This window comes from Halichondria panicea, chromosome 5, assembly GCF_963675165.1.
Source record: "Halichondria panicea chromosome 5, odHalPani1.1, whole genome shotgun sequence".
Taxonomy (NCBI): Eukaryota; Metazoa; Porifera; class Demospongiae; order Suberitida; family Halichondriidae; genus Halichondria; species Halichondria panicea.
Genome location: NC_087381.1, coordinates 7,106,176 through 7,132,717, shown reverse-complemented (window position 1 = coordinate 7,132,717; position 26,542 = coordinate 7,106,176). Strand labels below are relative to the sequence as shown.

Genomic DNA, 26,542 nt, shown 5'->3' with positions numbered 1-26,542 from the left:
TACGTGTGTGGTGTAATGTAATACTATGCATATAGACTACTTCATGCATGTATGTGTACATAGACATAGCCAAGTGGGTTGCATTTGTATACATATAATATTATATATATAATTATATAATACTGAATGGCTATGTCCATGCACAAAGCAAAAGCAGCTGTTAAACTTTACATGGTGAAGTCATCCTTACAAGTTAGTTACTGAGTGGCCTGATGAAGCAAGTGGTCTAGCTGCGTACGTGGTCATGCTGACGATCTCACCTCACAATCTGATTCACTGTATATGCCTATAATATCATAGTGGTCAATATGTTTCTGCACCTCTCATGTTCGTTATCCCAGGTGCTCCGGATCCCATGTACCTGCAAAACTGGCCATATTTTGATATTGATATTTTTATTCCATGCTAGAGTATATAAAGGCAGCGTTTAGTCTTTGCAGTCACAAGCAGTAAATTGTCTCCGCAATCTCTCTCTCTTCATTCAAACTCTCAGCAAATCTCAATTAAGGAACAGCAGCAGCAATTAATGGCTATGGCTAAGGACCCAACAACATATGGCGGCCGAAGTGGCAACCTTTTCGATGATGGTGTCGAGAACGTGAACATTGTTGGAATTCGCACTGTGAACACGCGATCTGGAAACCAAATGGATGCCATCCAAGTGGACTATGTGCTCTCTGATGGCTCTGTCTACAAAGGTCCCTTTCATGGTGCATAGTTGTGGAGGATCTGCCTCAACAATCACTCTGGCTAATGGCGAATGGATCTGCAAGGTGGAGGTGGAAGACCAACGGCAGCCTCGTCGATCAGCTGACCTTATCCATCAAGAATGCAGCCGGTACTATCAGGAAGGAAGGACCATTCAGAAAAACGGGAACAACTGTTTTCATGAAAGAAGGAAATATTGTCGCTCTTCATGGAGGGCCAGGAGACCTTCTCGATCGCATTGGATTCTACGATTTGGAAGATTTGGCTCGTCCTATGTCCAAGTCCAGGATTTTCGGTGGATCTGGGGACGGGACTTTTGACGATTTCGCCACTGAATCTGGCATTGTTGGAATCCAGAAGATTTACATTCGTGCAGGAAACCAAGTGGACGGGATTCAGGTTGTCTATCGGCTTGCTAACGGGCGGACCTGGACCAGTGGCCGACACGGGGGAGGCGGTGGAACAGCCTACTCCTTCTCTGTCGGAGTGGGCGACTTCATTTCCAAAATTGAGGGCAATTCGAGACAGTATATACATAAACCTCAACAACCGTGCTTTTATTTCATGGCCTATCATATACTTCCTATTCCCTGCTATCTGCTCCCTGTCTTTTAGTATTGCATGCATGCATGGTGTCCATTTGCTGCTGCCTGTCTTTTAGTATTGCATGCATGGTGTTCATTTGCGCAGCTGCCTGTCTTTTAGTATTGCATGGTGTTCATTTGCTGCCTGCATGTCTTTTAGTATTGCATGGTGTTAATTTGCTGCAGGTTCCTCTGGCCGCCCCCCACCTCCTCCAGCCCCATGCACATGTACCAATGTGACAAGTTACAAACTGCTTGTTTTGTGTACTTTGTGATGACTTTGTCAGTTTGTAATCGGTTGGTAATTTGGCAAAGATAACCTTTCTTCCTGTATAGATCTATACATTAATGAAAGGCAGCAAAGAGGCTCTTTGCTGCCTTTCATTAGGTAGCAGCCCTACCTACTGTGTTTATTTTTTATAAACAATCCATCTGCATGTAGCTATATGCAGTTCAGTGTGTACAATATATATTTTTTTCTTTAATGGGAGCATGAGGTGCGTACTAACTAGCAGCTGAGAGCTAATATGGTATAATAGCTTATAGCGTATAAATTAACAAGATGTGTGCCCTAAAGGGAAAACGCAGTATATAGGACGGTCCACGCATGCATGCATTACTATATAAGAGCAACAATCCTGTACACGTCTTATATAAAAATAGGGGCCTATGAATACATTAACAAACTAGTGTTCAAGCTGGCGCTGTGCTAATGCCTCTCGCCATGTTTTTGCTTTCGCTCGAAAGTATTAGAGTGTTATATTAGTTTCTATAATGAATTTGAAGAAAATTGATTCTTCCAGGATCTGTAGTTCAGTGTATATAATATCTAAGAAGAAAAGACCTGTGTACATACATAATTATTGTTATCTATAATATTGTTGGCTATTGCATGCTAGCTCAGTTAGCTAGCTGTTTTAACAGATATTTTCTGAGTATTGTAGCTAACAAAAAGCTAGCGCTTTAGTGCAAGGCTAACTCATATGTTGAATAGAAAGTTTGTGCGGACAGATGATGCTATGAAAGATTCTGAAGAGACTGCAACAGCCTTCAATGTGAGTCAAACTAGCCATAACTCGAGAAAGAAGCTTTAGTTTGCTAATCCACGAATCAAAATCCAAGAGAACGTGGCTAGAAGCCTATAGAAGCTGTTAGCTTTTGTCGCATTGCAACCGTTGAGCAGTTACAGCTGGAACAGTCACACACACAGACACACCGTATCTCTCGTGCGGCTACGCCTCGAGGCATAATTATATTAACGCCACCGGGCGCCCCCTCCTTGAATAAACGCCCATGGTAAAAGCTGTCTTTGTCAATAAACGCCCATCTTAAATACTGTTTATTTACTGATTCAGTCCGTATCCTAGGTGATGTCCAGTAATTATATTATATAATTACTTCCCCCAGGCACTATTCTTATAATCTACTTCCTCAGCAGATTTGAATTGATATGATGCATCTTGACAAAATTTGGTACATTGCACGCAATAAAATTCAAAAATGTTGTGTAAGCTTGACAGTATTGAACTGAACTAGCTGAAGCCTGTAGCTATAGTCAAATTCTTGCTCTGTGCTTTCTCAGTAGTCAAGGCTGTGGCTCAGAAGTAGAGGATTACAAGTAGACTGTGGTGTTGTTGACAATAACAGACTAGTTTTCAGAGCTACAGTACAGGTAGCTAGCTAGCTAGCTAGCTAGCTACATGTACAAACCTTGCAGCTGCATTTAGTGGTGGGCGGGTCTGGTCAAAGTTTATGCATGGCTTCCAGCTAGCTGAACCTAGCTAGCTCATGTAGCTCCATAGTAGTACTGCTAGTTCTATGCCTGTAACTGTTCTAACTGCATAATTCTGAGGCTGTGAGAGCAAGTTTGACTGTCTCCACTGATGTTCAAATGACTGTTTTGCTGTTTTTGCAGTAAATAAATCAGTTGTTGACTGGTTGCCTAGTAATTATGGTTTATAAACAACCTCAGCCTCGGGCTGCGCCCTCGGCATTGGTTGTTTATAAGCCATAATTACTAGTCAACCAGTCAATAACTATAACATAGCGCGAAATTTTCGAGGCACTTATATTTCGTGGATTGGCCTCTAAAAACCATTTCGTTGCACAATGTTCGCGGAATGACTGCTTACCGGAAGCCACGCCTTTAAATATTTGCACGATAGCAGGTAAAGAACAATTTTCGTGGACTTAATTTTCGTATAGAATTCTAACCCACGAAATCCGCGAAAATTAAGCCCCTCGAACATTTCGCGCTATACGGTAATCGCCCATATATGGGGCGTGGCATGTATCCTATAATCCGCGAAAGAAGGTGCATGGCCAGCAATAATAATTTTTTGGCCTCATAATTAGAACGTTATTAGGTATAATTATCACTTGCTAATAAACTCATAAAATTCATATTGTACATGTACACAAAATAATAAAAGTCCACGCAGAAATAAACGTAAACAAAAAATAAATTCGGATAATTAAGTATTAATATGTTCATATTCTGACGAGAGTTGATTTCTATTAATACAATTAGAGCATCTCTGTCCCTGCCGACACACGAGGCTACAACATCGTGAGGTCATCTTCCTGAGGGAGGGTCCGCCACGTTGGGAGGGGAGGCCAAACCCCACCAGCCCTCCGAACATGAGCACCACGGCAACCATCGCTATGGGGATAAGAGGATCCACTTCTATGAGTTGTCCGAATAGTACGTTGCCCAAAATTGCTCCAACTCGTCCCAATACAGATTGAATACCAATAGCCGTGGATCTGTGTGTATGGGGAGTGGGCGTGTGTGAGGGGGGGTGGGCATGTGTGTGTGTATGTGGGGGGGGCGTGTGTGTGTGTGTGGATGAGTGTGTGTTTTATCAAAGGGTATACAAAGGGCAAGGATTGTCAGTCCCCTCCAATCTTACGGAAAGTTTCTATATACTATAATTATGTATACGATGGTTTAGCCAAAATAAATAGATCAGTGTGTGTGTGTGTGTGGTGGGTGGGATACCTCAAGTGTGTGGGGAGTGGGCATGTGTGTGTGTGTGTGTGTGTGTGTGGTGGGTGGGATACCTCAAGTGTGTGGGGAGTGGGCATGTGTGTGTGTGGTGGGTGGGATACCTCAAGTGTGTGTGTGTGCGTGGTGGGTGGGATACCTCAAGTGTGTGGGGAGTGGGCATGTGTGTGTGTGTGGTGGGTGGGATACCTCAAGTGTGTGGGGAGTGGGCATGTGTGTGTGGTGGGTGTGTGGTGGGTGGGATACCTCAAGTGTGTGGGGAGTGGGCATGTGTGTGTGGTGTGTGTGTGGTGGGTGGGATACCTCAAGTGTGTGGGGAGTGTGTGTGTGTGTGTGGGTGGGATACCTCAAGTGTGTGGGGAGTGTGTGTGTGTGGTGGGTGGGATACCTCAAGTGTGTGTGTGGTGGGTGGGATACCTCAAGTGTGTGGGGAAGAGTTCACTGGTGGAGATGACGTCGAGAGCATTCCAACCAAATATAGCGACTCCATTGAACACACAAGACAAGACGACAGTCACATTCTCAGTGGAGGGGACAATGCGAATCAGGAAGGCACTCAATCCACACACAAACACAGACAGAGCTAATGGAGGACGAGGTATAAGTGTGAGGTGTGAGGCTTGTGAGGCTTATATATTATAGGGAAACCACAAACACTACCTGCATGTGTACATGTACAGTAACAGTACTACTGGTAACAATGCTTTAATTACCAGTGAAAAACCTTTGTTGCGAATGAGCCAAACCAGCAGAAAATTTGAACTGTTGCAATCAAGCAAGGATGGTGCTGATACAGTGTCGTACGCTAGCACCCGCACAGTTTGATGCTCGCAAAATATTGTAGTAAAAATTTAATTTAAAATGAAACAAAATTCCAAGTACTTAACGAACTAGCATACTAATAATTATTACAGTGAATTGGGATTGACGTAGGAAATGCCGTAGCTCAGTTGAATTGCCGACAACCTTGAGCCTACCTACTGTACATGTGTGTGCCTCAGGGCCACCGTAAACAAGAGTAGCATTTCCAGCTTTCTCAAGTGAAGGTGAAAAGGGTCTCTAATTAACACATGAAACAATTCTAAGTGCTGTATAATTAGCGCGAAATTGTTGGGTTAGCAAATCCTACACGAAAATTAATTCCTTGTTCTTTTAATTGCTCTAACGTGCAAAGATTAAAGGCGTGGCCTGGGAATGCTTTTAGAGGCCATTCCATGAAATTTAAGTGCCTTAAAAATGTGATACTATACGATATACTGAATGCACCTAGCATAAGCTTTCCTCCTAGGATGTTGACAGTGATGATACCTAGTACAGTAGCGGGTATAGTAGCCAGAGCAGTGTAGAGACTGTCCAGGTACAGCGAGGAGCCAGTGCTGTTGCAGATGGCAGTGACGTTGGGAGCACAGCGATGACCCTCGTTGGAGGACAGGATACAGTTGTTCTCACTCTGATACACACACTTGAAGTACTCCGGAAACCACAAGAGAAGACCATAGTACCTGTGGGTGTGGTCAATATCCGTATACATGGTAACGGCTAACTCTTAAGGAAGGCCAGTTGTATAAAACAACTCAACAAAAGCCCACTGTGTAATAATGGGTAAAACAATGGTTCTCCAAACCAAAACGATACATGTATATTTTCCCGGGTATTCAATTTGTACTTGCGGGTAATTGGAAATGCTCACAACTGAGTAGATGCAAACTGTACGACAGTATAATTACCAGTAAAATGTGTTAAACAGTGAAAATACTGTCACCTCAACTACTGTAGTACATGTGGAGATGACCACTGGCATAATGAGAGGGGCTTACCCAAATGAGAAGGTGAAGAACACGGTGATGAGGACGAGGGTTGGGCGTAGGTAGGCAAACCGAAACAGGTCAACAGTGGATTTGAATATCTGTAGTAGTTAAGAAACCACACCGTATTACATTTTTGCTAGTGAAAAACCTTCGCGAATGAGCCAATTAAGTCAGCAGAAGAATTAATCGTTTGCGATTTGACTATTGCGTTCTGGCAAGGATCGTGTGTGTCGATCATTACCAGTACTAGTTTAGGTTTTGCAAAGTGATCAAAGGTTGCATACGTTCGATGCTCACAAAATACTCGAGACTAGTAAATACGATATACAAAACTTGTATTTCTATTTAAGGGAATTACATGTATCAAACGAAGAAAATGAAAATTGTGGTAGTTGTACTTTCAACCAACCAACAAACCAAAACGGCAACTATTTAATCAATTATCTTACAATGAGCATTTTCTTGATCATTCTCTGTGATCTGGATAGACCCTCGTCTGATGAAGATGTCATTGGAGGTGGGGTCAAAGGTCGAAGTTCACCGTTAAACTGATTTTTACGACGCCAGCAACAAAAGCTACATGTATAAGTAACTCCATCAGCTAATGAATAGTCTTCACACAACAAACTAAACTTGCATGTTGGCATGGTTCCACAACTGTCACAACACACCCACCCACACCACCCACACTACACCACACACCCACCTGTTGCAACGTTGTATTCTACGCAGGGTAGCGTGTAGTTTATCCATCTTCCCTTTAGAGTAGAGGAAGGCGGGACTCTCCGGGAGGAACACCAGAGCAAGGGCAGCACTGAGACAGGGGAAGGTACACAGCATGATGTACACCCTCCATGGAGTTATCGTGATACTGCCTGCACGTGTGGGTGGGGGGGAGGAGGAGGTCATGTGACGTGTGTGTGTGGGTGGGTGGGGGGTCATGTGACATGTGGGTGTCTGTGGGGAGGGGGTCATGTGACGTGTGGACGAGGTTATGTGACATGTGTGTGTGGGTGGGTGTAGAGGGGGTCATGTGATGTGGGGTTACGTACACGTATACTAAAAAGAGCTTATTATTATTGGTTTTGTAACAAAATAATGATGATTATTTCGACAAACAACACTTGTACAGTGTATATAGTTCTAGGCACACATCATTTACCAAAACGGCTAAAATTTGGGGAATAAGGCAACGCTATAATTAGCAATTTAAAACATGCTGGCAGCTTAAACAATACCAAGGGTTGAGTTGACATGGCTTCTCATGTACTCGCTGTCCAATATCGGCATGGCAATAACGGCCGCAAACACTTGCCCAATAGTCCAAAATGATGCCACAATGATGACAAATGGTCCGCGATTTTTCCGAGAGAAAAATTCACAGAAATAAGAAAATGCCACCGGCAGTGATCCTCCAACTCTGTGTGTGCGTGAGTGTGTGGGTGTGTGTGTGAGGAGTGTGAGGTGTGTATAGACTATACGTACCCAACACCACTCATGAATCTGAAGAACAGGAAGGCGATGTAATGAGGTGAGAGGGAGGAAGCGAAACCAAAGATACCGTTGACAGTTAGACTGGTGATCAAGCACGAGCGTCGGCCCACTATATCAGATATACTACCCCAGAAGTATCCACCCACCATCATGCCAGCGAATATCACCCCATCTAGTATGCCCTCCTCAACCTGTGTGGGTGTGATGTGTGTGTGTGTGTGTGTGGGTGTGTGTGTGGTGAGTGTGTGTGGGTGTGTGTGGTGTGTGTGTGTGTGTGTGGTGTTGATTGTACGAATTACAATGACATGAACAATTTCATTATTCACTTTTAGTGATAGTGACTGAGTGGCTCTCTCCAAAACAATGAATAATGAATGCTTAAAGCCACGAGGGGCTGATAACTAATCGGCCTAGCTATGTGTGTGTATGTGGATGTGACAGTAGCTATGCAATAACTATGTGTGTATATAGTGTTACATGTACGTAGCTGTGTATGTGTGGGCGTAGTGTGTGTGTGTGTGTGTGTGCCGGCATATAAATTATATACTGAATGTTTAATAGCTACATGTCTGTACGTGTGTGTGTGTGGGCGTAGTGTGTGTGTGTGTATACCGAGGATGGCTTGAGTGCCAGGTCAGGGTTAGTATTACTATCCGCCAGTTGAGGAGACACGAACCCAATACACAGTATCTCCACAGAGTCAGAGGCCAGAGCCCAGCCAGTCACTAAGATTAGAATCACATGGAAGAATCCAATACCAATTTTATCTAAAGCTTCATCAATGCCGCCATTGCCTCGCGTGTTGATTAGAGGGGAGGTTTCTTCAGCAGGTAGCTTGTCATCTTTATCACCAGGGAATGCCATCACCTTTTCCTCGTTAATTCCCATGTCTTGCTTGATTAAGTTTTGATTATTTATGTCAAGTATGATGACCTTTGAACCGAACCTTAGAAACAATGGCATTCTCATTACCTTCCTTGTTGCCTTTAATAATTCATCTAATATTATAGTTATACATTAGAGACCTTTACCTAGTCACTCGTACTTGAAGATCCTTTTAATACCTACTCTTATATTACCTTGGATCCAGAGACCTGGATCTCTCCCCTGGCCTGCACACACACACACACAATGAAGGTATGTATAAAACTAACCTTGCTACCTCTACACAGACCTGCATACACATCATCACATATTCATACGCTATCTAAAATTCCCATCATTTCTAGATTGCCGTGGAGGGTTGTTGCCATGGCGAGCTGAACAAGATCTACGAGGCTTTGCAACATGCCGAACAAAAACAAGGAATAAAAATCGACCTTCTCATTTGTTGCGGAGATTTTCAGGTATGTTATGTTTTGTAGACACTAGAGCCAAAAAAACGGCGTGTTATTTGGAAGGTACGAGAAATAATATGTAATTATTAAAAGCCCACCCCCCCTCTCACAGGCTGTCCGTAACCAAGACGACCTCCTGTGTATGGCAGCGCCGGAGAAATATCGCCAGCTCATGAATTTCCATGAGTACTACAGCGGGAAGAGACAAGCTCCAATACTCACTCTCTTCATAGGAGGGAACCACGAGGCATCCAATCACCTTTGGGAGCTGTGAGTTGGCATGGCAACCAATAGCGTAGGTTATACCCTAATGCTAGAGTGTTTTGATGGCTGACTTTGAGCGGTCATTGACTGAGGATCGTGCATTTTGGCAATTTTATTAACATTATTTTTGTAGACCTTTGAAACGTCTAATAATGTGTTCAAATCAGTTTTGAGTGTTGCCTTGCTGTTTAGATATTACTTTGCAGGGTGTCATACAGGGGGGGGGGAGGGGGATATCGGCCCCCCCTAGCTCCAATCCCCCCTCCCTTTCAAGTACTAGTTGTATAACTGAGTGTCATATAACTGGGTATTGAAATAACAGTTGACCTTTTTTTTAACAACATTTCTGGTTACTTTTCTCATTTCCCCCCTCTACTTCAAAATCCTGTATGACACCCTGCTTTGATAGGGTTTTAATTATTATTATTATTGCATTTAAACTCGTCTCTCCAGTGGTTACGGTGGTTGGGTGGCGCCCAATATCTACTACCTCGGCTTTGCGGGTGTGGTCAAGTTCGGTGGTGTAAGGATCGGGGGACTCTCTGGGATCTACAAACATCACAGTTATCATAAAAGTAAGCAGCCAATGACGGAATAACGTATATGTTAAAGATCTTTAAAATTACACACTCACACACGCCCACACACCCACACCCACACCACACACACACACAGATCATTTTGAACGTCCCCCCTACGATTCTTTTACCATAAGGAGCGCGTATCATGTGAGGTCATGTGATCACTTTCGCCTGAAACAGGTCAGCCCTTGTATAATAATTATTATACCTCCCACAAGTACATCAAAAGTTTTGTTTTTCTCTATGTAATTGTAGGTATCTGGTAAAGTGGACATAATGCTGTCACACGATTGGCCGCGAGGTATAGAGCACCATGGCAACACTCACCAGCTGCTCCAATGGAAGCCACATTTCAGGCAAGACGTACGTAAGCTATCAAATTGTGTGATCTAGATCACCCCTCGATTGTCTTCTGTAAAACTACAAATTTATCTTTGTTCATTATTATAATTATGTTGGTGTCTTTGCTGGTATACTATTCTAGCTGATACACTGTACATATCTCGTAGTTCATAATTAGTTGGTATGTACCCGCCCCCTGTGTAGGTGGATAGCCAGTCCCTTGGGTCGCCCCCGGCGATGGACCTCCTGCGCTACCTCAAACCACTGTATTGGTTCTCTGCTCATTTACATGTCAAATTTCCTGCCCTTTACGAGCACGACAAAGGTCAAAGTTCATCAGGGGAGGTTAAAAGTTCAAACTGCCGTCAATTCACAAAGTTTCTGTCTCTGGACAAGTGTCTCCCACGGCGATCCTATCTGCAGATTGTCGATGTTACCATGGATACGGTGGAGGAGGGCCCATACAAGTTGACCTATGACCCCGAGTGGTTGGCAATCCTCCGCTCAACGGAACAGCTCATGTGTTATGATAACTCTCGATGGATGGAGCCATTCGGAAAATGGCAAGTTAAACTAATTGTGCAGTTTATTTTATTGTTACTGCATTATTGCTACTGTTACAGTAAGGCCAGTGTTCGTCAATGTCTTGTTTCTGGTTTGGGAATCACCTTACCACTAGTGAGGGAGGGAGGTTATCATTATTCATTATTGTGACATCACTTCCTGTAAAACCCCATTTCCTGTTAATTAAAATAACCACACTGTATACAATAAAACCACAAATATGAAAAAGGAAAATCTTACCTAATCTATGCTTCAATCTATGCTATTTACCATGTGACACACCCACAAGTAGGTGTGGTTAATGAAAATAATGGAGTGATGTCATAATAATGAGTTTTTTGATGAGGCAGTGAAATTTGAGGAGGGAGGTAACCAGAAACAAGACATTGATTAACATTGGCCTAACAGTGCTTAATTTTGTCTATCAGGCAATAAATATAAGATCATGATGTCATACAAGTGCAGCATGGTGTAGGTCGTTTGCAATTAGCATTCACGTAAATATTGTAGTGATACGGTACGTACTACGATAAAATTCGATCTGTTTTTCTGTATTTTAGCTCTTTCACGTGACCACTGTGTGTCATGTCATGTCATCTCTATAGCTGTACTCCTTCACTGGAGGACCTTGTGTATGTGGAGCACACCTTGTTCCGTGGTGACCTAACCATCCCCACCACCTTTGAGTGCACTGCACACACACTTGGGGAGACACCCAAACCAGGTACAGTAATAGATAATAATAGACTGAGACCGAGTGTTTTATGATCAAGATTACAAGCACAAGCACGAGAGCAAGTTGCCTGTATAATAATGATTATGTATAATCAAGAAAAACACGATCATGCTAACATTTTGTAAAATGGTTGTATAGTTATTGTTATGACAAGCACTTGCCCCAGGCCAATTGGCTGTGATAGTATTGATTGTCAATAACTATGAGCTTCTAGGATTAGCTCTCCATAGCCTCTACACAGGCTCTCCTTTTTCTGTTCTTTATCACAATCGTTCAATAAGATAAAATACTGTATTATTCGTTCAATGAGATAAAATACGGTATTAATTGGAGGAATAAAGAAAGAAATAGACGTAAAGTTAGGAAAAAGGAGAGCCTGTATCGGGAAGTCGCGTGAGGGTAGAAGGGTGGTAGAAGGGTGAAAATGAGCGTGGGCATACTGAGCTAGAGATGTTGGACTGCCCACGCAGAGGTCTACGACTAGTAAAACTTTGCCTGCTGCAAGCTGGACATGGACTTGGAACTGGAAGTTTGCAAGCACTATAGCTAGCTATACCTTAGGCTTAGCTAGATGATCTACTAGTCTAGATTGTGTGTTTAGATTCTATCACTATTACCTTTTCTTGTGTCTTTCTACATGCTATAGTAGAATAGCTTAGTCATCATTATCATATAGCAGGTAGCTACTGCCACCAGAGCTGGCCACGCTGGTTCTCTGATCTGACTTGCAGCACAGCTTGGTGGTTGTCTCAGTGCAGTACAGTACAGTCAGTCTTACTCGGAATGCGTGGGAGAATACCTTACGTCACGATTGTGGGCTACATATCGCCCACGTTCATAAAAATCCTTGTGGATCACGCGATTTCCCAAACCAGGCCTTACGTTTTCTTAACTGTACGCCCATTTCTTTATTTGCTGCCTCACTATGTCTTTCTTATGTTTATGGATGAACAGTGACAACAGCAAGAAAAAGTAAGGCCTGGGAACGAGGCTAAGCTCTCCATAGCATGTGTCTGTTAAATGCAGCCACTGTTAGTCAACCCAGGGGGGGACCACTATAGAGACAAGTTTCATTAGAGTTTTAGTATTGTACACTGGTTACAACCCTTCACCAGCTACCTGCACATGCATGTACATACCTTACCTTATGTGGGCTGTGTTACTTACTTTTCTCAGTGGTTTCTGGCCACCCCCAGACAGAGCGCCTGTGTCAGACCCTCGACATCTCCAACCCCTTCAAGCATGACAGAGGTGTGTGTGTGTGTGTGTGTGTGTGTGTGTGTGTGTGTGTGTGTGTGTGTGTGTGTGTGGGTAGGTGTGTGGGTGGGTGTGTGTGTGTGTGTGTGCGTTGTATTATTGCTACAAAGACCTTTCTCCATAATTATTTCAAAAGCAAAATTAATTGCCAAACAGTTTATGATAAGCTACCGATTGGTTGTTACCTTTTCCTTTATTCATTTTACAATTCTCACTCTCTAGCATCCAAAGCCATACACTCAATGTCAGAATTATAACAAAACAAACAAGCATCAATATCACCTGTGTTGTCACCTGTGTTGTCACCTGTGTTGTCACCTGTGTTGGTCTCCCCCACAGCCTACGATGACTTACGTAACTCTATATCATTGTATTTGTTCTGTGCAGATATTATTGTCTCTGTGGCTGCTGGAGATGTGAGCAATCCTGATGAAATCTCATTGGACGATGATGAGGTTGCCATGGTTTCAAGCAACCCAGACGAGATGCCTCAAGGTACATCTAACCCCTACACACGTCCACACATACACACTCCCACACACACACACCCACACACACGCCCACACAGATGCTGGTGTGGGAGGATGGGTGATAGATACTGCTGGGAAGAATCGAACACGTCTCTCCCTACCCCCTCCCACTAACCAACCTGAGTCACATGACCAGTCACATGACAGTGCTCCGGTATCACATGACCAGCCGAGAGAGGAAGCATCACATGACCAACCTAAGATAAAGCGTCGGAACATAGCTCTGTATTCAATGCCTGCTCAATCAGATGATGAGGAAGACACTTAAACATTATTGAGTGTTATTGATTTGATCATAATTTCATTTTTTGGATTATTGTTGCAGAATAATTACATGTATAGTATAAGATCAACAATAATTAGATAGGGCAGTCATCATCATCGATCCAATAATCATTTTCCTGCATGGGCAGCCCCACCCTTCTTTTAGGTTGAGTGGGTGTTAAACAGTGTGCACATGCGCAGTACATCATTCACTATAATTATTATTATTGTATGTATTGCTAGTATAGTTGACGTGGTATCACAAAATTATAACAACTTTATCTTCACACGTGTGTTTGTGTGTACGCCCACACATGCACTGTGACAGCCGTGCACGTACATCAACACAGCAGCACTATATAATTACAATTACAATAATAAGAATAATAAAACTAATCATAAGCAATTATTATTGATTTACAGTAAACACACAAAACAGTCCCTAATTGCATTAGGTGTGAGAGGAATATTATGTTCCTGAGAGGTCAGAGGTCATGACGTTAAAGCCTCTGGACCTTGTCCGCCACAATGCGTGGGTGTTTGCGTTCCAACTCCTCGCGACCGGCGGATTTGTAGTCAAAGGAACAATTGTGTTTGTCGGCATAGCGATGTAGGGAGCAGAACTGGTAGCCACACCGACAGTTGAAACCTGTAGGAGGAGGAGGGGCACAATAAATTATTATTATTATTATTATTATTATTATTATTATTATTATTATTATTATTTTATAATTTACGAGACGTGATGAGAGAGACGTAAGGGAACAACTTTCTTTTAACATGTATAGACTTAGTTACCGTCGTGCTAGATATTAGTTAATGCGTGCTTCATGTAACTAACTAATGGGAGCGGCTTATCATGATGATTGCTGGCTGTATTGCACATTCTGTACACTTCCCATTGTAATCACGATGTTTAATCGAGGAAGTAAGGTAATTGTGTGCAGCTACTGTGGCCTTAAAATTGGCCAAAACGAATAATCGTATAATTTGTAATCATGACTATTTCTAGCACTACGGTAATTAAAATAATCGAACAAACTTCTAATAATAGCAAAATTCTAAGAAACCCCATTTCAGTAATTAGATCTTGTTTGTGTGGAATATGGAATGTCAAGTATGAGATGTACTGACACTGACCAGTTAGTCCGACTTTCTTGCGACACGAGAAACAGCGATTCTTTTTTGGTGAAGTTGCTTTATCCATTTCCTCCGGCAACGCCTCGGTTAAGGTGGCGGGCGGGGGAGTGGGCGAGGCTGGGAGGTCAGAAAGGGGCGTGGCACTCAGGTCCGAGTCACCCATGGCAACAGAGGGAGCTGTGCGTGTGAGGGTGGTGTAATTATTATGTCAAGACCTCGTGATTACCATAGTTATGGGTAGTACAGTGAACCCTGTTTCCATAGTGATCACTCGTGGGCAGACTAGGGTGGTCTGGTAACACATGCTATCAATGGACCCATTAACCTGTGTTACAGTGGGTGGACTGCTAACACAGGTCCAAAAACATAAATTTGGAGACTGGCTGTATTATAGAGGGTGACCACAAGAGACAGATCTCACTCGGTAACATTTGTGATATTCTATTCACTGGCCAACACATGCCAGCCAGCTGTAGATACTACAAAACACAGTTCACCAGCACGCCAGCACACCAGTACACCAGTACACCTGGGTTATGCTGCCTCACTAGACAGTCATTAGGTACTCAGGGTTACAATTATTCATGAGGCCACTGTGATGATGTTGACACTAATAATAGCTGTAAATGACCGCTAACGAGGAATGTGTGACTGTGTCTACAATTCCATTCCATTAACAGTCAGTATTCAACTGATAATGACAACACACCTGGACCACACTTAGAGAGGGGCCACACTTAGAAAGGGACCACACTTAGAGAGGGACCACACTTAGGGAGGGGCCACACTTAGAGAGGGACCACACTTAGAGAGGGGCCACACTTAGAGAGGGGCCATCATTAATAAAAGCACCACGGGTGATGACTCGATGGATCTGTCCAAATTACATAACATAATTATAAAGCTACTAGCCATTGCTAATACACACATGATATCATGATGTACATGAATTTTGCTGTGAGGCATAATCACGGGGAAACTCAAAGGGTGGGATATGATCAACCATGATTGTTATTAAAAAGAATGCCAAAAGTCCAAAGTCTAAAATTAATGGCCGCTGCATCAGTATAGTAGAGCCTTGCAGCTCTCTTCTCACTCGTGCAGCTACCAATAGCTAGCGTTCTAGTGCAGAGCTAACTGTACATGCATACACAGACGAGGCATAATTACTAATAGGGCTCAACCCACTTCAATAAACTCAATTATCTAATTAGGGAAAAATTCTTTCTAATGTGGTCTTGACATGACAAAAGGGGGTCTCATAAACACGAGATCATAGTAGGAAAGTGAATATACAGTATATTATGGCTTCCAAAAGCTGAAACTGACCCCAGGGGATGCAGTCACAATGGAAAAGCAGCCACTGACATTTCCTATAGGAAATCCTAATCAGTAATAATATTGAATGAATTCCTGGAAAGATATCACTGGCACTGAATATAATTAGTGTGTGTGTGGTGTGTGCTAACATGCAAACACAACACAGCTACATGTACGAACAAAAACAGTTGACACACGTTAGCTATAAATGAAACATGTGTACTACCAGTGTATGGTATGAACATGTACGTATATCATTATCACCTTAGGACTTTGTGCCGTGTATCATACACACATAGGGTCGTAAATGAACAAGCATAAATCTTTTGAAGTGAATCCCTAGCCTATAGAGTCATAGACACATCCTCAGAGCACATGATGATGACTGAGTATGGCTACCCTATAGGAAACAGTGTCATGTGCCTAGAGTGACATCAAAGGAGGTATTTCCAGCAGGGCTTGTAGGTGTGTGGCTAAACAATACCTTAAGAGCTAAATTGGATCAGTGAGTTGGACAGCATCACACTACTCCTACATGCAATGCATTAGGTGCCATGATAACACACGTTTGTGAGACAAAATTCCTATGGGGCCCGCCGTTAGAAAGCTAATGGCTCTATTCATACCGATAACTACATTACCTTTGAGTGTACACTAGGTTTCAAACCACCTCAATGCATGTACTTGTACGTTTACAATACTTTATTTAAACAAACGCCTAAATGAGGTATTATGCGGAAAGTAAAAATAGGTTAACCAAAAATAACACCACAAACATCGCAGGGAAACGTACACAACCTTATTATGGGATAATGATTATAGAATTGAAACTGGAATCCTATTAAAATAATACTCACTAGAAAGGTCCTGAGCTAGCTCTGACCGTAAATACAACACACACACACACACACACACACACACGCACGCGCGCACACACACACAGACACACGCGCGCACACACACACACACGCACGTACGTACAGACACAGACACACACACACACACACACACACATACCTTGACTTTCGATCCGAGGTGGTGATTGTTGGTGCTGGTAGGAGGGTGGCAGTCGACTAGACCCACTGGAGGTGGCCTGGGTGTGTTTTCTCCTCTGCTGGTCTCTAAAACACTTGCTACACAGACCTTCAGTAGCCGAGTTTCCGAAGTAGCCACAGCCGGCCGTGCACAGTGTGGGAACAGAGGCAGTTTGTTCTTCCATAGTAGTTTAGGTTAGTTGATCTCAGACTCTGTAAGACAGTCCTTGACGTTTGAGCGTGTGACTGAGGCTTGATTATAGACGCTAGTGATAGCTCCTGGGAGATCTTAGTAGCGCTTCTTATCGCTCTGAACTTGTAGCGTAATATAGACAAGAAAGCGTTTCTTTGTGTACTTAGTGTTGACGTCCTGCGGTTACCAGGTACACGCAACCAGCCCATCAACACATTCCAGTAAACAATGATATCACATGACATACTCCCCAAGCAACGTGTTCAAAAGACGATCTTTACCTTTCATTTCAAACAGTTTGTTCTAACGACGACCTTTCCCCTAAGTCTTTCAGTAAACAAGGGGGCGTGACGAGACTAATAATGGATAAAACTTTTATAGGCAAAAAGAAGGTACTGTAAATAATTATGATAGTTAAAAATAATATTCATATCAATGCTCTGTACTACTGTGTGTATAGTACAGCTCGTCTCTGACAGCAGCAGCTCTGCAAGACCACATTAGTCGACAGATATCACTGAGCGACCCAACTGTTGTCAAGGTGAAGAGGAAGAAACAGGCTTTAAAACTTCAGTTAAAACCATCAAAGTCCTGTACGAAATGTGGCAGCCAAGGCAAGACCTATAATAATGCTTTATAGCTATAGTAAACGCGTCTGTGTATAAATTATCATAATTTGTACATTAATTCTCATTTTGCACACCACCCCACACACACACTCTCCACACACACCCCCTCCACACACACACACACACACACAGGTTCAGCTGAACAAGAGTATGTACTGGATGTTGCCCCGCCCCCGCTCACACTAGCACAGAGCCTCGGACTAGTGGAGGCACCACAGCAGCTGTTATCTTGTGCCGAGTGGGAGGGTGTGAGGGTGTGCTCTAATAAGAGAGAGGACTCGCGGCTACCGTGCCCGATATGTCAAGAAGAGTTCCGACTAAGTCAACAGGTGGTTATATAAATACAAATACGAAGTTTTAATTTGTGTAGGAACTATAATTTGTTGCATGACAATCAGTTAATAACTTGTAGTCTGTAATCAATTATGGAGTGTATGATTGTGCCACACCCCCTCTATCCCCCGCCCCCTTTACTTTATCCCGACAGGCCCTTCTCTCTTGTTCTCATGTGTTCCACTTGACATGTCTCAAGTCGTTTGAGAGATTCTCGCGCACCAAGCGCTGTCCCCTGTGTCGGAGGGAGGGTTACCAAACCAGAGTGGTCTATGAGGGAGCCAAGCAGACCAGGATCCAAGCTGCTACTAGGTATACAAATGTAGTTTGGATGGTCCTTTGCTTGTCGAAAATCAGTATGCATGTTTTCACTATTAAGGATCACCAGAACTAAAGTTATCATAATGAGTTATCATTTTGTATGCTCTCTCCTATAGAATTCAGTCGGGCTGGCGAGGGTACAAAGTTCGTTGCTGTTACAAGGCGTACAGAGAGACACACCCACCCTCTCACCCGTCACTACGGAAACGACATTACGAGGACAAACTGAGTCGTCTCACAGGACAGCTGATGATGTCATGTGATGTCAGAGCTGAGGGCGTTGCATCAATGCTGAGTGAATGTGACCAGTCTCTGGAGAAAGCAAGATCTGTTATGAGGTGATTATATCTTTGCCCCTCTTGTGTTCTATATTTGAGCTGCATCCTCTCCCTCCTTAACAATATAAGGTATCTTTATGTTGTTCCCCCCCCCCCCTCCCCTCCCCCCCCAGTATACTCCTGAGTATTTGTTTAGTTTACTAATAGTTATCTTTGTGTTGTACTGGCTACTATAAAGTATCTTTGCCCACACATGTGTGGTGAAATTAATACTGAATTATCACATGGTATAGACTGATTATCTAAAAAATCAATCATGAATGCATCTAATTTTCTATACAGAGCTTTTGATATCTGCACTGATCAGGATGACGACCTTTGGACCTCAGCTCGTGAGAAAGCAAAGTCCCATCTCTTGAGTGACTGTTCCGTATGCCTCACACATCTCACACAGCCTCACACCCTCACAAAGCCACGCCCCCTCACTCTTCTCTCATGCGGACACCTCCTACACACCTCCTGTATAAACTCACTAGAACAGTATTCCGATAGTTGTGCTCACCTTTGCCCTCTGTGCAGATCACCATACAGCAAAATAGCATTCACATGATTACAATTTAAATTTGACTGTGTATTGTCCTACGAGCTTGTGTACTATATCTTGCATTGTCAATTATGTGAATAATCTAAAGGCCTGTACTTTCATTGGTGGACTGTCTGTATAATTATAAGAAAACATGAATGAATTGTCGGGTTATATGCAGCAGACCTGACGAGTGTTTATGACAAAAGCATGCAGGTTATTACACTATCGTTACCTTGACAACATTATAATTATTAAAAATATACAGTGAAACCTCCGAATAAACAATTTATATTGGGAGCAAAGCTTTTGTCAAAGTTTTACCGGCTACAAATTAAACTTGCTGAATTCTATAGATCGAGCATTCATCCCGTGCGTTGAGCCATAATGATAGCATAGCGGCAAAACAGATAATACCATTAATATTATATGGGGAATGATCGATAGTAATGATTAGATCGAAGAAAACAGTGTTTTTTGCCGCCTTCCAAGATCGTCTACAAGTTGCAACTATATATATAACTACATGAAGCCTCAACTATACTGTCTCATTAGCAGCTCGTGAATAAAGCAGTCGCTCAAACAGTTCATTGTTGTGTCCAAACACACACACCAATCACTCTACCCTGCTACCACGCACACCAATCACTCCACCCTGCTACCACGCACACCAATCACTCCACCCTGCTACCACGCACACCAATCACTCCACCCTGCTACCACGCACACCAATCACTCCACCCTGCTACCACGCACACCAATCACTCCACCCTGCTACCACGCACACCAATCACTCCACCCTGCTACCACGCACACCAATCGCTCTACCCTGCTACCACACACACCAATCACTCCACCCTGCTACCACGCACACCAATCACTCCACCCTGCTACCACGCACACCAATCACTCTACCCTGCTACCACGCACCGGGTAATTATTACGCTTTATGATCAGTAATAGCATAAATTTAATTATTGTCCACGCTATATTAAAACAATGAAAATTTCCCAGAAAAGTCCCTGGGATCATTAGAAAATAATACAATAATATAATCATTATAATTATACCGTAGTAAAAATAAATTACAGTGCATATAATCATGAGTCATGAAAATTCATGTGTCCACTTGTCTATGGTGTGGAGTGATCCTAGTCTCAATCTCACTGGCAATGTCCCCCTGACCAAGAGCAGGGGATCTGAGAGCCTCAATGAGAGCGGACCAGGAGGGGGGAGGGTCGGTCTGGGTCAACCAGTGCTCCAGCATGCCAGTTAAACAAGCTCCAGCTACATGATGACGGTTGTGCTGAATCTCCTGTGGGAAGAAAATCACAACGTGATCAACTTGCTTAGTCTAAACGACAAAATCACATTTGAAGGAAAATTCCTCACCTCTAATTTCCCCATGGTAACTCCCAACTGTTCTCCCAGACACTTCCATTTGGCTCTTGCTTCCCAGGTGGTCTCTCTCACCACCTTCAAGTGCTGGTCCACACTGAGTGGCTCTGTAGCAAGCAAGTCAAGCTGAAATCAATGCTATATTTATGTACAAACCTTTTTGGACAAATAAGTTTTGCTGATCCTGAGAGGGAATGGATGATTCACCATCTCTAGATACTCCCAACACATTCTGCACATTCAGGAGTTAGTTAACCCTTTCCCTGCTTTAATTAAAAGTGAATATTCGCATATTTTGTTTAAAAAATTTATAACTCATGAACCGTATATTAAAAACACTTGTAACAAAGTTCCACAGGTAGAACCGGACCTGTCGCATTCATGGAATCATCATTGTTGCCTAGCAACCAACCACCACCCCACAAATAACAATTGTTAACAAAAATTTATAATTATGTACACAAACAATATTGTGTGATGTTACGAAGTGACTGAACACATGATATAAGTGTTCAGAATGTTCTCACGGTGACATGGCTGACTCAGGACTCAATCAGGATCTGCAGAAACTTGTATTTGAGGTTCTATCGGCAGACACCCTTTTCCCGGGAAATATTTTCTTCACCTACACACAGGTTTATAAGTTTAATGGTGGCTCATGATGTCCACTGTTGTACTAACTAGCCTAAACAAACCTATAGTGAAGCTATCAAGACTACAAATGCTACTCTATAGTGACTTACCAGGTTCAGGAAGATGGTCCACCTCAAGTGCGTCTTCCTCAGGATTCTCAGGCTCTTTCTTTTTAGCTTAACCTCTGAAAGGAAGCTTCCTACCTAGCTATGATCCCAGTCACTGTCCTCTCACTCTACAAGGCCATAGGCATCTATATTCTCACTCTCTAGCTTCCCTAGAACCTCCCTGAGGTTGTACTACAAAGATCTTGTAGCAATTATAAAACGGTCACTTTTCTTTCGACAATTCTGATCGAACTGTACCTCAAAGCAAAATATTAAAAATACCACAAGGAAGAGCAGCTCAATGCGCATCTGCTGGTACCTGCAGTGTGCGCATAGCTCCAACACAGCGTGCACAACGATTTTTTGAAATTTATCAGTAGCCATGCCGACTATAGTCGGCTAAAGCGGGGAAAGGGTTAATGCAATGTACTGTACACACACAATTGTACAACATACCTGATGTGTCTCCATGTCTGCTGCAATGTCTGCTCGATTGATGACGAGGCACTTTAGTGCTCTAATGAGGGCCGACCAGGAGGAAGGAGGGGAGGGTCTCCTCACCCAGTGCTGCAACATGGCATGGAATCCAGCTTCTGCCGATGGGTGGTCACGCTCAATGACCTGGACATGACAACAATGTTTATAAGTAATGAATATTCGCTCATGCATTACATGATTGTCACTTATCAATTGAGATTTTCTACATACCTTTCTAGTTTTGTAGTCAATATCCAGCTGTATTGCCAGACTGTACCAGTCAGCAGTGATTGCAATGACTGCATTCTTCACTTTATCTAGTGGTAGCAAGTCTTCTCCTGCATGTGGTGATGAACCATGAGGTCACAATTTGTAATTGAAAACACACAAACCTGTATCTGTAGCAGGAGGTTCTGGGAATACAGAGAGATCAACCTCGTTGTGAGCCACACCCGCTAGGTCCTGCATGCAGGGGACCAAATAATGTGTATAATTATTAAGACAAATCAATTAATATACACATATAAACTATACACTGACCAAAGGGTTTCTCCCAGTGAAGACGCTGTACTTGTTAAGAGTCTCCCTCAGACAGCTGTAAGTTCCCTCAGTCTCACTCTTCCACGTCTCAAGGGCCTGGACCACCTCTTGTCTGGGACTGACTAGCGGAATTTTGGCAATGGAAGGGCTCAGAATTCTTCTGTACATGCGACTGTTTCGAACTACTTGATCCTGTTCTTCACTGTCAGGGTCGGTAATTTGGCTGGCAAAACGGAAAATGAATGCATTGGAGATTTTCTCATCTTTCTTGGCATTCTTGTCATTGTGGATACACTGTATGGTGGTTTGATCCAGGCCAGCGTATGGCTCAAACTGTAAGAGATGCTTGAAGGTGAGGCCAACTTGTTGTGTTGATTTCATCATTCTTCTGTTGGAGGAGACAGCTGCTGCAATATCTTTGATGTTGACCAGTGGGAGGTCAGAGGGATTTTTCAGAGGATGCTTGACAACTTCATCTGGATCAATCACTGATTCAATCACATTCACATTGCGGCCAAAACATTCAACGGTCTCACGGATTGTGCTCATAATTCTGGAGCGATGAATCAAACCTTCAGGTCGAACTGTGTCAGTGCGCATTTTGAGAACAAGAGATTGGCCATTTTCAGCAAGTTCGAGGTGTGCAGTGATTCCATCATCATCACACCAGCAGATCCCACTCTTCCACACAGAGCAGAATCTCTGTAGGGAAGGGATGTCATGCATTATGTTACTGGCAGGGGCAAGGCGGAATGTGAACACTATCCTCAGAATGAGAACCTGAAGGCAGCGAGGATCAAAAAACTCGGTTTTTTGAGAGGTTTTAAGTATCCAACCAAAGTGGTACTTGATGCTTTGAGTATCTTTCCAAACTTGCTCTGGAGTTTCGATTCGAATGAGCCCTGGAAAGAAGAGGTATCGAGTGTCAGACTCAGGAACAGAAGCATCTCTGTCAGTGGAAGAAGCAATCTCCTTCGAAATAAAATCCAAGACTTGCTTGTCTAATATTTCGAAACACAGCTCTAAATGAGACATGTAGGCAATCAGCATCTCTATGTCGAAGCCATCAAATTCTTTTTCGAATTTCGTCAAAGGCACCACTCCAGTGCTTGAAGCTAGCTTGCAGTGCTGGCGGAAACTTTCAGGAGCAAACACGGTCCCAGTGACTCTGGACAGAAGTGTTGCTTGGTCAATCACTAAGAAAGACTTCTCTGGAGAGCTGTCATTGCGGAGAAACAATAGGAGACCTCTTTTATGCAGCTGGTCACAGATCTCTACAAGGTGAGGGACGGTGCTGGGTATGAAAGAAAGAATATCTTGAGTGCGTTTTGACAGATCCTCATTAAGATCGCTCTTGATTCTTTCATAGACATTTCCCAACGACAAAGCAAGGTCGTCTTTGAAGCTTTCGGCAAGGTAGATGTAAAAGGTGTGAGCATTCAAGCTGATAGTTTCTGGAGAACGAAGAATAGCAGAGCTTTTCTGAATCTGTTTTCTTGCTTTTGTCATATCATTCGAATCAGCAAAGCGGCAATCCATTGGAATGAACTCTTTAAACTCAAACTTTGGGAATTGCTTGATAATGGGGGCAAAGATGCCCTCTTTGGCTCGTGGATCTTCTCCCATTTCCTTCACCTGGTCGGCATGGCTACCAACTACTATCACATGTGCTTTGCCTTTCAGATTGGTGCACTGGTTTTGGACGAGGGTCAACCAATGATACATGGAATCAATAATCGCCTGCTCACTTTCTACAAGCTTAGCACAGAGGATAATGATGGGTGGTGAGGTTTGAACAGCATTCTCCAGAATGGCACAGTGGCTCGTGTAAAACTCTTTCTGGCCAGCAAAATCAAAGTAGATGATCCTCCCAAACTCTTTGGTGTATATTTCATACGGTATGATCCCCACTGTCTTTGCATCGACACCATCTACGGGTTTTGCTTTCTGTAGTTTAGACCAAAACCCTTTTGGGTTCAGAATGGACTTCAACAGAGTGCTCTTCCCCACGCCACCATCACCAATGACGAGCACAGACAGAGGAAGGTGTGGGGGTCGTTCGGAGGAGAGCTTTCCGATGAGCTTGCTGTGTTCCTTGTAGACATTGGCACCCTTGGCTCCATGTTTCAAGAGGAGTTTTATGATCCAAGGGTTATAGGCCAAATCGAGAGGTGTCTTGCCTTTTTTGTCGGTCACATTCGGATCACTGTGGCATTCTGCCAATAAAAACTCCACTTTTACCTCACGATTATGCGTTATGGCTAGTAGTAGAACACCTAAAATAGTACAGAAGTTATAGTGATGCATGGTAAATGTTAGTATAAACAACTATAATAATAACTATACGTACCGTACGAGTGGAAAATTTAGAGGCTGTAAATTTTCGTGCAATTCAATATTAGAATATTTGGAAAGTTTCACGGGTAGTAAATTTCGTGGAGTTAGGGTGTGGCACTATCTCGCATGCGTATACGAAGCTTTCCAAGGGTTTTAATTTTCGTGTTCTGCAGCCACCCACGAAAAACACGAAATAAAAAACACCTCGAAATTTTCTACCCGTACGGTATATAATAACATAGTCTGTAATTGACACAAAATACAATCATTAGAAAATTAATAACATGGTAGGAAAGTTAGTTTCGCTGAATACGTGAGAAGTATTTGTTGCTCATGATGTGATGGACACATTGTAGGTCATAAAAATTATTTCTAAAGAGTTGTATTTTATCAAGTACATTCTCTATACACAAGGAACAGCAAACCAATGAAGGCAAGGTATCCTGTAGGCAATTGATATTGTTTAGAGATCCCTTTCCCGGCTTTAATTAAAACAAAATAATACAGAATTAATACATGTTTTTCTTTAAAAATCCATATCTTATGAACCATACATTGAAATCACTCGTAACTATTTCCTACAGGTAGCCCAGACCCCGGGGGTACCATGACATCATCATCGTTACCTAGCAACTGACCACCCCCAACTAATTAGCGATTGTTTACAAACATTCACAATTATGTACACAAACAATATTATACGAAGGCACAAAGTGCTATAGACACTAAGTAAGTGTTCTCAATGTTCTCACGGTGACATAGTTCGATCAGGATCTGCCGAAACTTCTCTGCGAGGTCGTATCAGCAGACGCCCTTTTCCCGGGAAATGTTCTTCACCTACACACACGTTTACAAGTTCAATGGTGGCTCATGATATCCACTGCTGTACTAACTAGCCTAAGCAAACATATACTGAAGCTATCCTGAAGCTATCAGTATACAGTATGTTTTACAAATGCTACTCTAGACTTACCAGATCCAGAAACTTGGTCCAGCTCCTTCAGGCTCCTCAGGCTCTTTATTTTTTAGCTTGAGGTAGCTTCCTACCTAGCTATGATCCCAGTCACTGTCCTCTCACTCTACAAGGCCATGAGGATTGATATTCTCACTGTCTAGCAGCTCTAGAACCCCACTGAGGTTGTACTACCAAGATCTTGAAGTCATCATCAAACGGTCACTTTTCTTTCGACCGTACTGCACAAAGTGTACCTCGAAGCAAGATGTTGAAAATACCATGTGAAAGAGCAGCTCAATGTGCATGTGCTGGTACCTACAGTCTCCAACACAGCCAGCACAGCAAATTTTTGAAAAATCTCGGTCAGCTGGACGACATATGTCGTCCAAAGCCGGGAAAGGGTTAGAGATATAAGACAAATTCTGCTCTTGGTATACTAGCAAAGAGTAGAGTCTAACCTTTGCATGGTCTAACTAGCTACTCACTAAACTGCTTTCGAACGTTTAGCTACTTGCTCAACTCATCATTCTGGGTGGGTGTCTTATGCAATTCTACTTGAAATTATGAGAGTATAATATGGAAGAAACACGCAAACAAGATATAATAATGGGTTAGTGGTGGATGGTGAAAGCAGGTTGAGTTGGCATGAGCTCCAGCAGCACTTCTCCAAAGCAATTCTTGTGAGTGTGAAGGAGTCAATTGTACATATGCACGCTGGAACAGTCTTTGATACGAATTAACTTCCCACCAGAGGACAAAACTCTCAAACTGTCCTTTATTCGGAGGTT

At 42.9% G+C, this 26,542-nt stretch overlaps 6 protein-coding genes and 2 long non-coding RNA genes across 8 annotated transcripts in view; 2 read left to right on the top strand and 6 right to left on the bottom strand.

Annotated features, from left to right (window-relative positions):
* Positions 1 to 26,542, bottom strand: part of LOC135335843 (uncharacterized) — a gene marked incomplete in the record, with an annotated part of 743,773 nt that overhangs the window by 437,441 nt on the left and 279,790 nt on the right.
* On the bottom strand, positions 3,671 to 8,536 carry LOC135335973 (synaptic vesicle glycoprotein 2C-like). The gene is made up of 9 exons (XM_064531715.1): positions 8,214 to 8,536; positions 7,593 to 7,792; positions 7,346 to 7,527; positions 6,814 to 6,982; positions 6,557 to 6,683; positions 6,117 to 6,205; positions 5,566 to 5,801; positions 4,717 to 4,882; positions 3,671 to 4,058 (listed from the first exon to the last, which is right to left on the bottom strand). Exons 1-9 carry the CDS (start codon positions 8,487 to 8,489, stop codon positions 3,767 to 3,769), a joined length of 1,737 nt encoding a protein of 578 aa, XP_064387785.1. The 5' UTR covers positions 8,490 to 8,536; the 3' UTR covers positions 3,671 to 3,766.
* Positions 8,608 to 13,525, top strand: LOC135335991 (uncharacterized). The gene is made up of 11 exons (XM_064531739.1): positions 8,608 to 8,738; positions 8,831 to 8,947; positions 9,051 to 9,208; positions 9,656 to 9,777; positions 9,878 to 9,963; positions 10,039 to 10,146; positions 10,330 to 10,688; positions 11,295 to 11,413; positions 12,602 to 12,676; positions 13,070 to 13,177; positions 13,251 to 13,525. The coding sequence occupies exons 1-11, from the start codon at positions 8,733 to 8,735 to the stop codon at positions 13,478 to 13,480; spliced, it is 1,488 nt and encodes a 495-aa protein (XP_064387809.1). The 5' UTR covers positions 8,608 to 8,732; the 3' UTR covers positions 13,481 to 13,525.
* LOC135336068 (uncharacterized) lies at positions 13,736 to 17,368 on the bottom strand. The gene is made up of 3 exons (XM_064531844.1): positions 16,954 to 17,368; positions 14,617 to 14,793; positions 13,736 to 14,125 (listed from the first exon to the last, which is right to left on the bottom strand). The coding sequence occupies exons 1-3, from the start codon at positions 17,153 to 17,155 to the stop codon at positions 13,977 to 13,979; spliced, it is 528 nt and encodes a 175-aa protein (XP_064387914.1). The 5' UTR covers positions 17,156 to 17,368; the 3' UTR covers positions 13,736 to 13,976.
* On the top strand, positions 17,484 to 19,397 carry LOC135336028 (RING finger protein 32-like). The gene is made up of 6 exons (XM_064531796.1): positions 17,484 to 17,555; positions 17,624 to 17,777; positions 17,925 to 18,121; positions 18,280 to 18,437; positions 18,563 to 18,784; positions 19,067 to 19,397. Exons 1-6 carry the CDS (start codon positions 17,526 to 17,528, stop codon positions 19,332 to 19,334), a joined length of 1,029 nt encoding a protein of 342 aa, XP_064387866.1. The 5' UTR covers positions 17,484 to 17,525; the 3' UTR covers positions 19,335 to 19,397.
* The window catches only part of LOC135335878 (uncharacterized), an 89,974-nt gene continuing 83,726 nt past the window's right edge, over positions 20,295 to 26,542 (bottom strand). Inside the window, exons 15-19 of the mRNA XM_064531516.1 lie at positions 22,154 to 22,260; positions 21,902 to 22,066; positions 20,862 to 20,937; positions 20,700 to 20,812; positions 20,295 to 20,622 (exon numbers count right to left, since the gene is read on the bottom strand). Coding sequence (XP_064387586.1) covers positions 20,425 to 20,622; positions 20,700 to 20,812; positions 20,862 to 20,937; positions 21,902 to 22,066; positions 22,154 to 22,260 — 659 coding nt within the window. The 3' untranslated portion in view covers positions 20,295 to 20,424. The remainder of the gene's footprint in view (positions 20,623 to 20,699; positions 20,813 to 20,861; positions 20,938 to 21,901; positions 22,067 to 22,153; positions 22,261 to 26,542) is intronic.
* LOC135336129 (uncharacterized) lies at positions 21,137 to 21,888 on the bottom strand. The gene is made up of 2 exons (XR_010394738.1): positions 21,449 to 21,888; positions 21,137 to 21,330 (listed from the first exon to the last, which is right to left on the bottom strand). It is a non-coding gene; the product is annotated as an uncharacterized LOC135336129 (long non-coding RNA).
* LOC135336162 (uncharacterized) lies at positions 25,458 to 26,187 on the bottom strand. Its single transcript, XR_010394779.1, has 2 exons — positions 25,773 to 26,187; positions 25,458 to 25,636 (listed from the first exon to the last, which is right to left on the bottom strand). It is a non-coding gene; the product is annotated as an uncharacterized LOC135336162 (long non-coding RNA).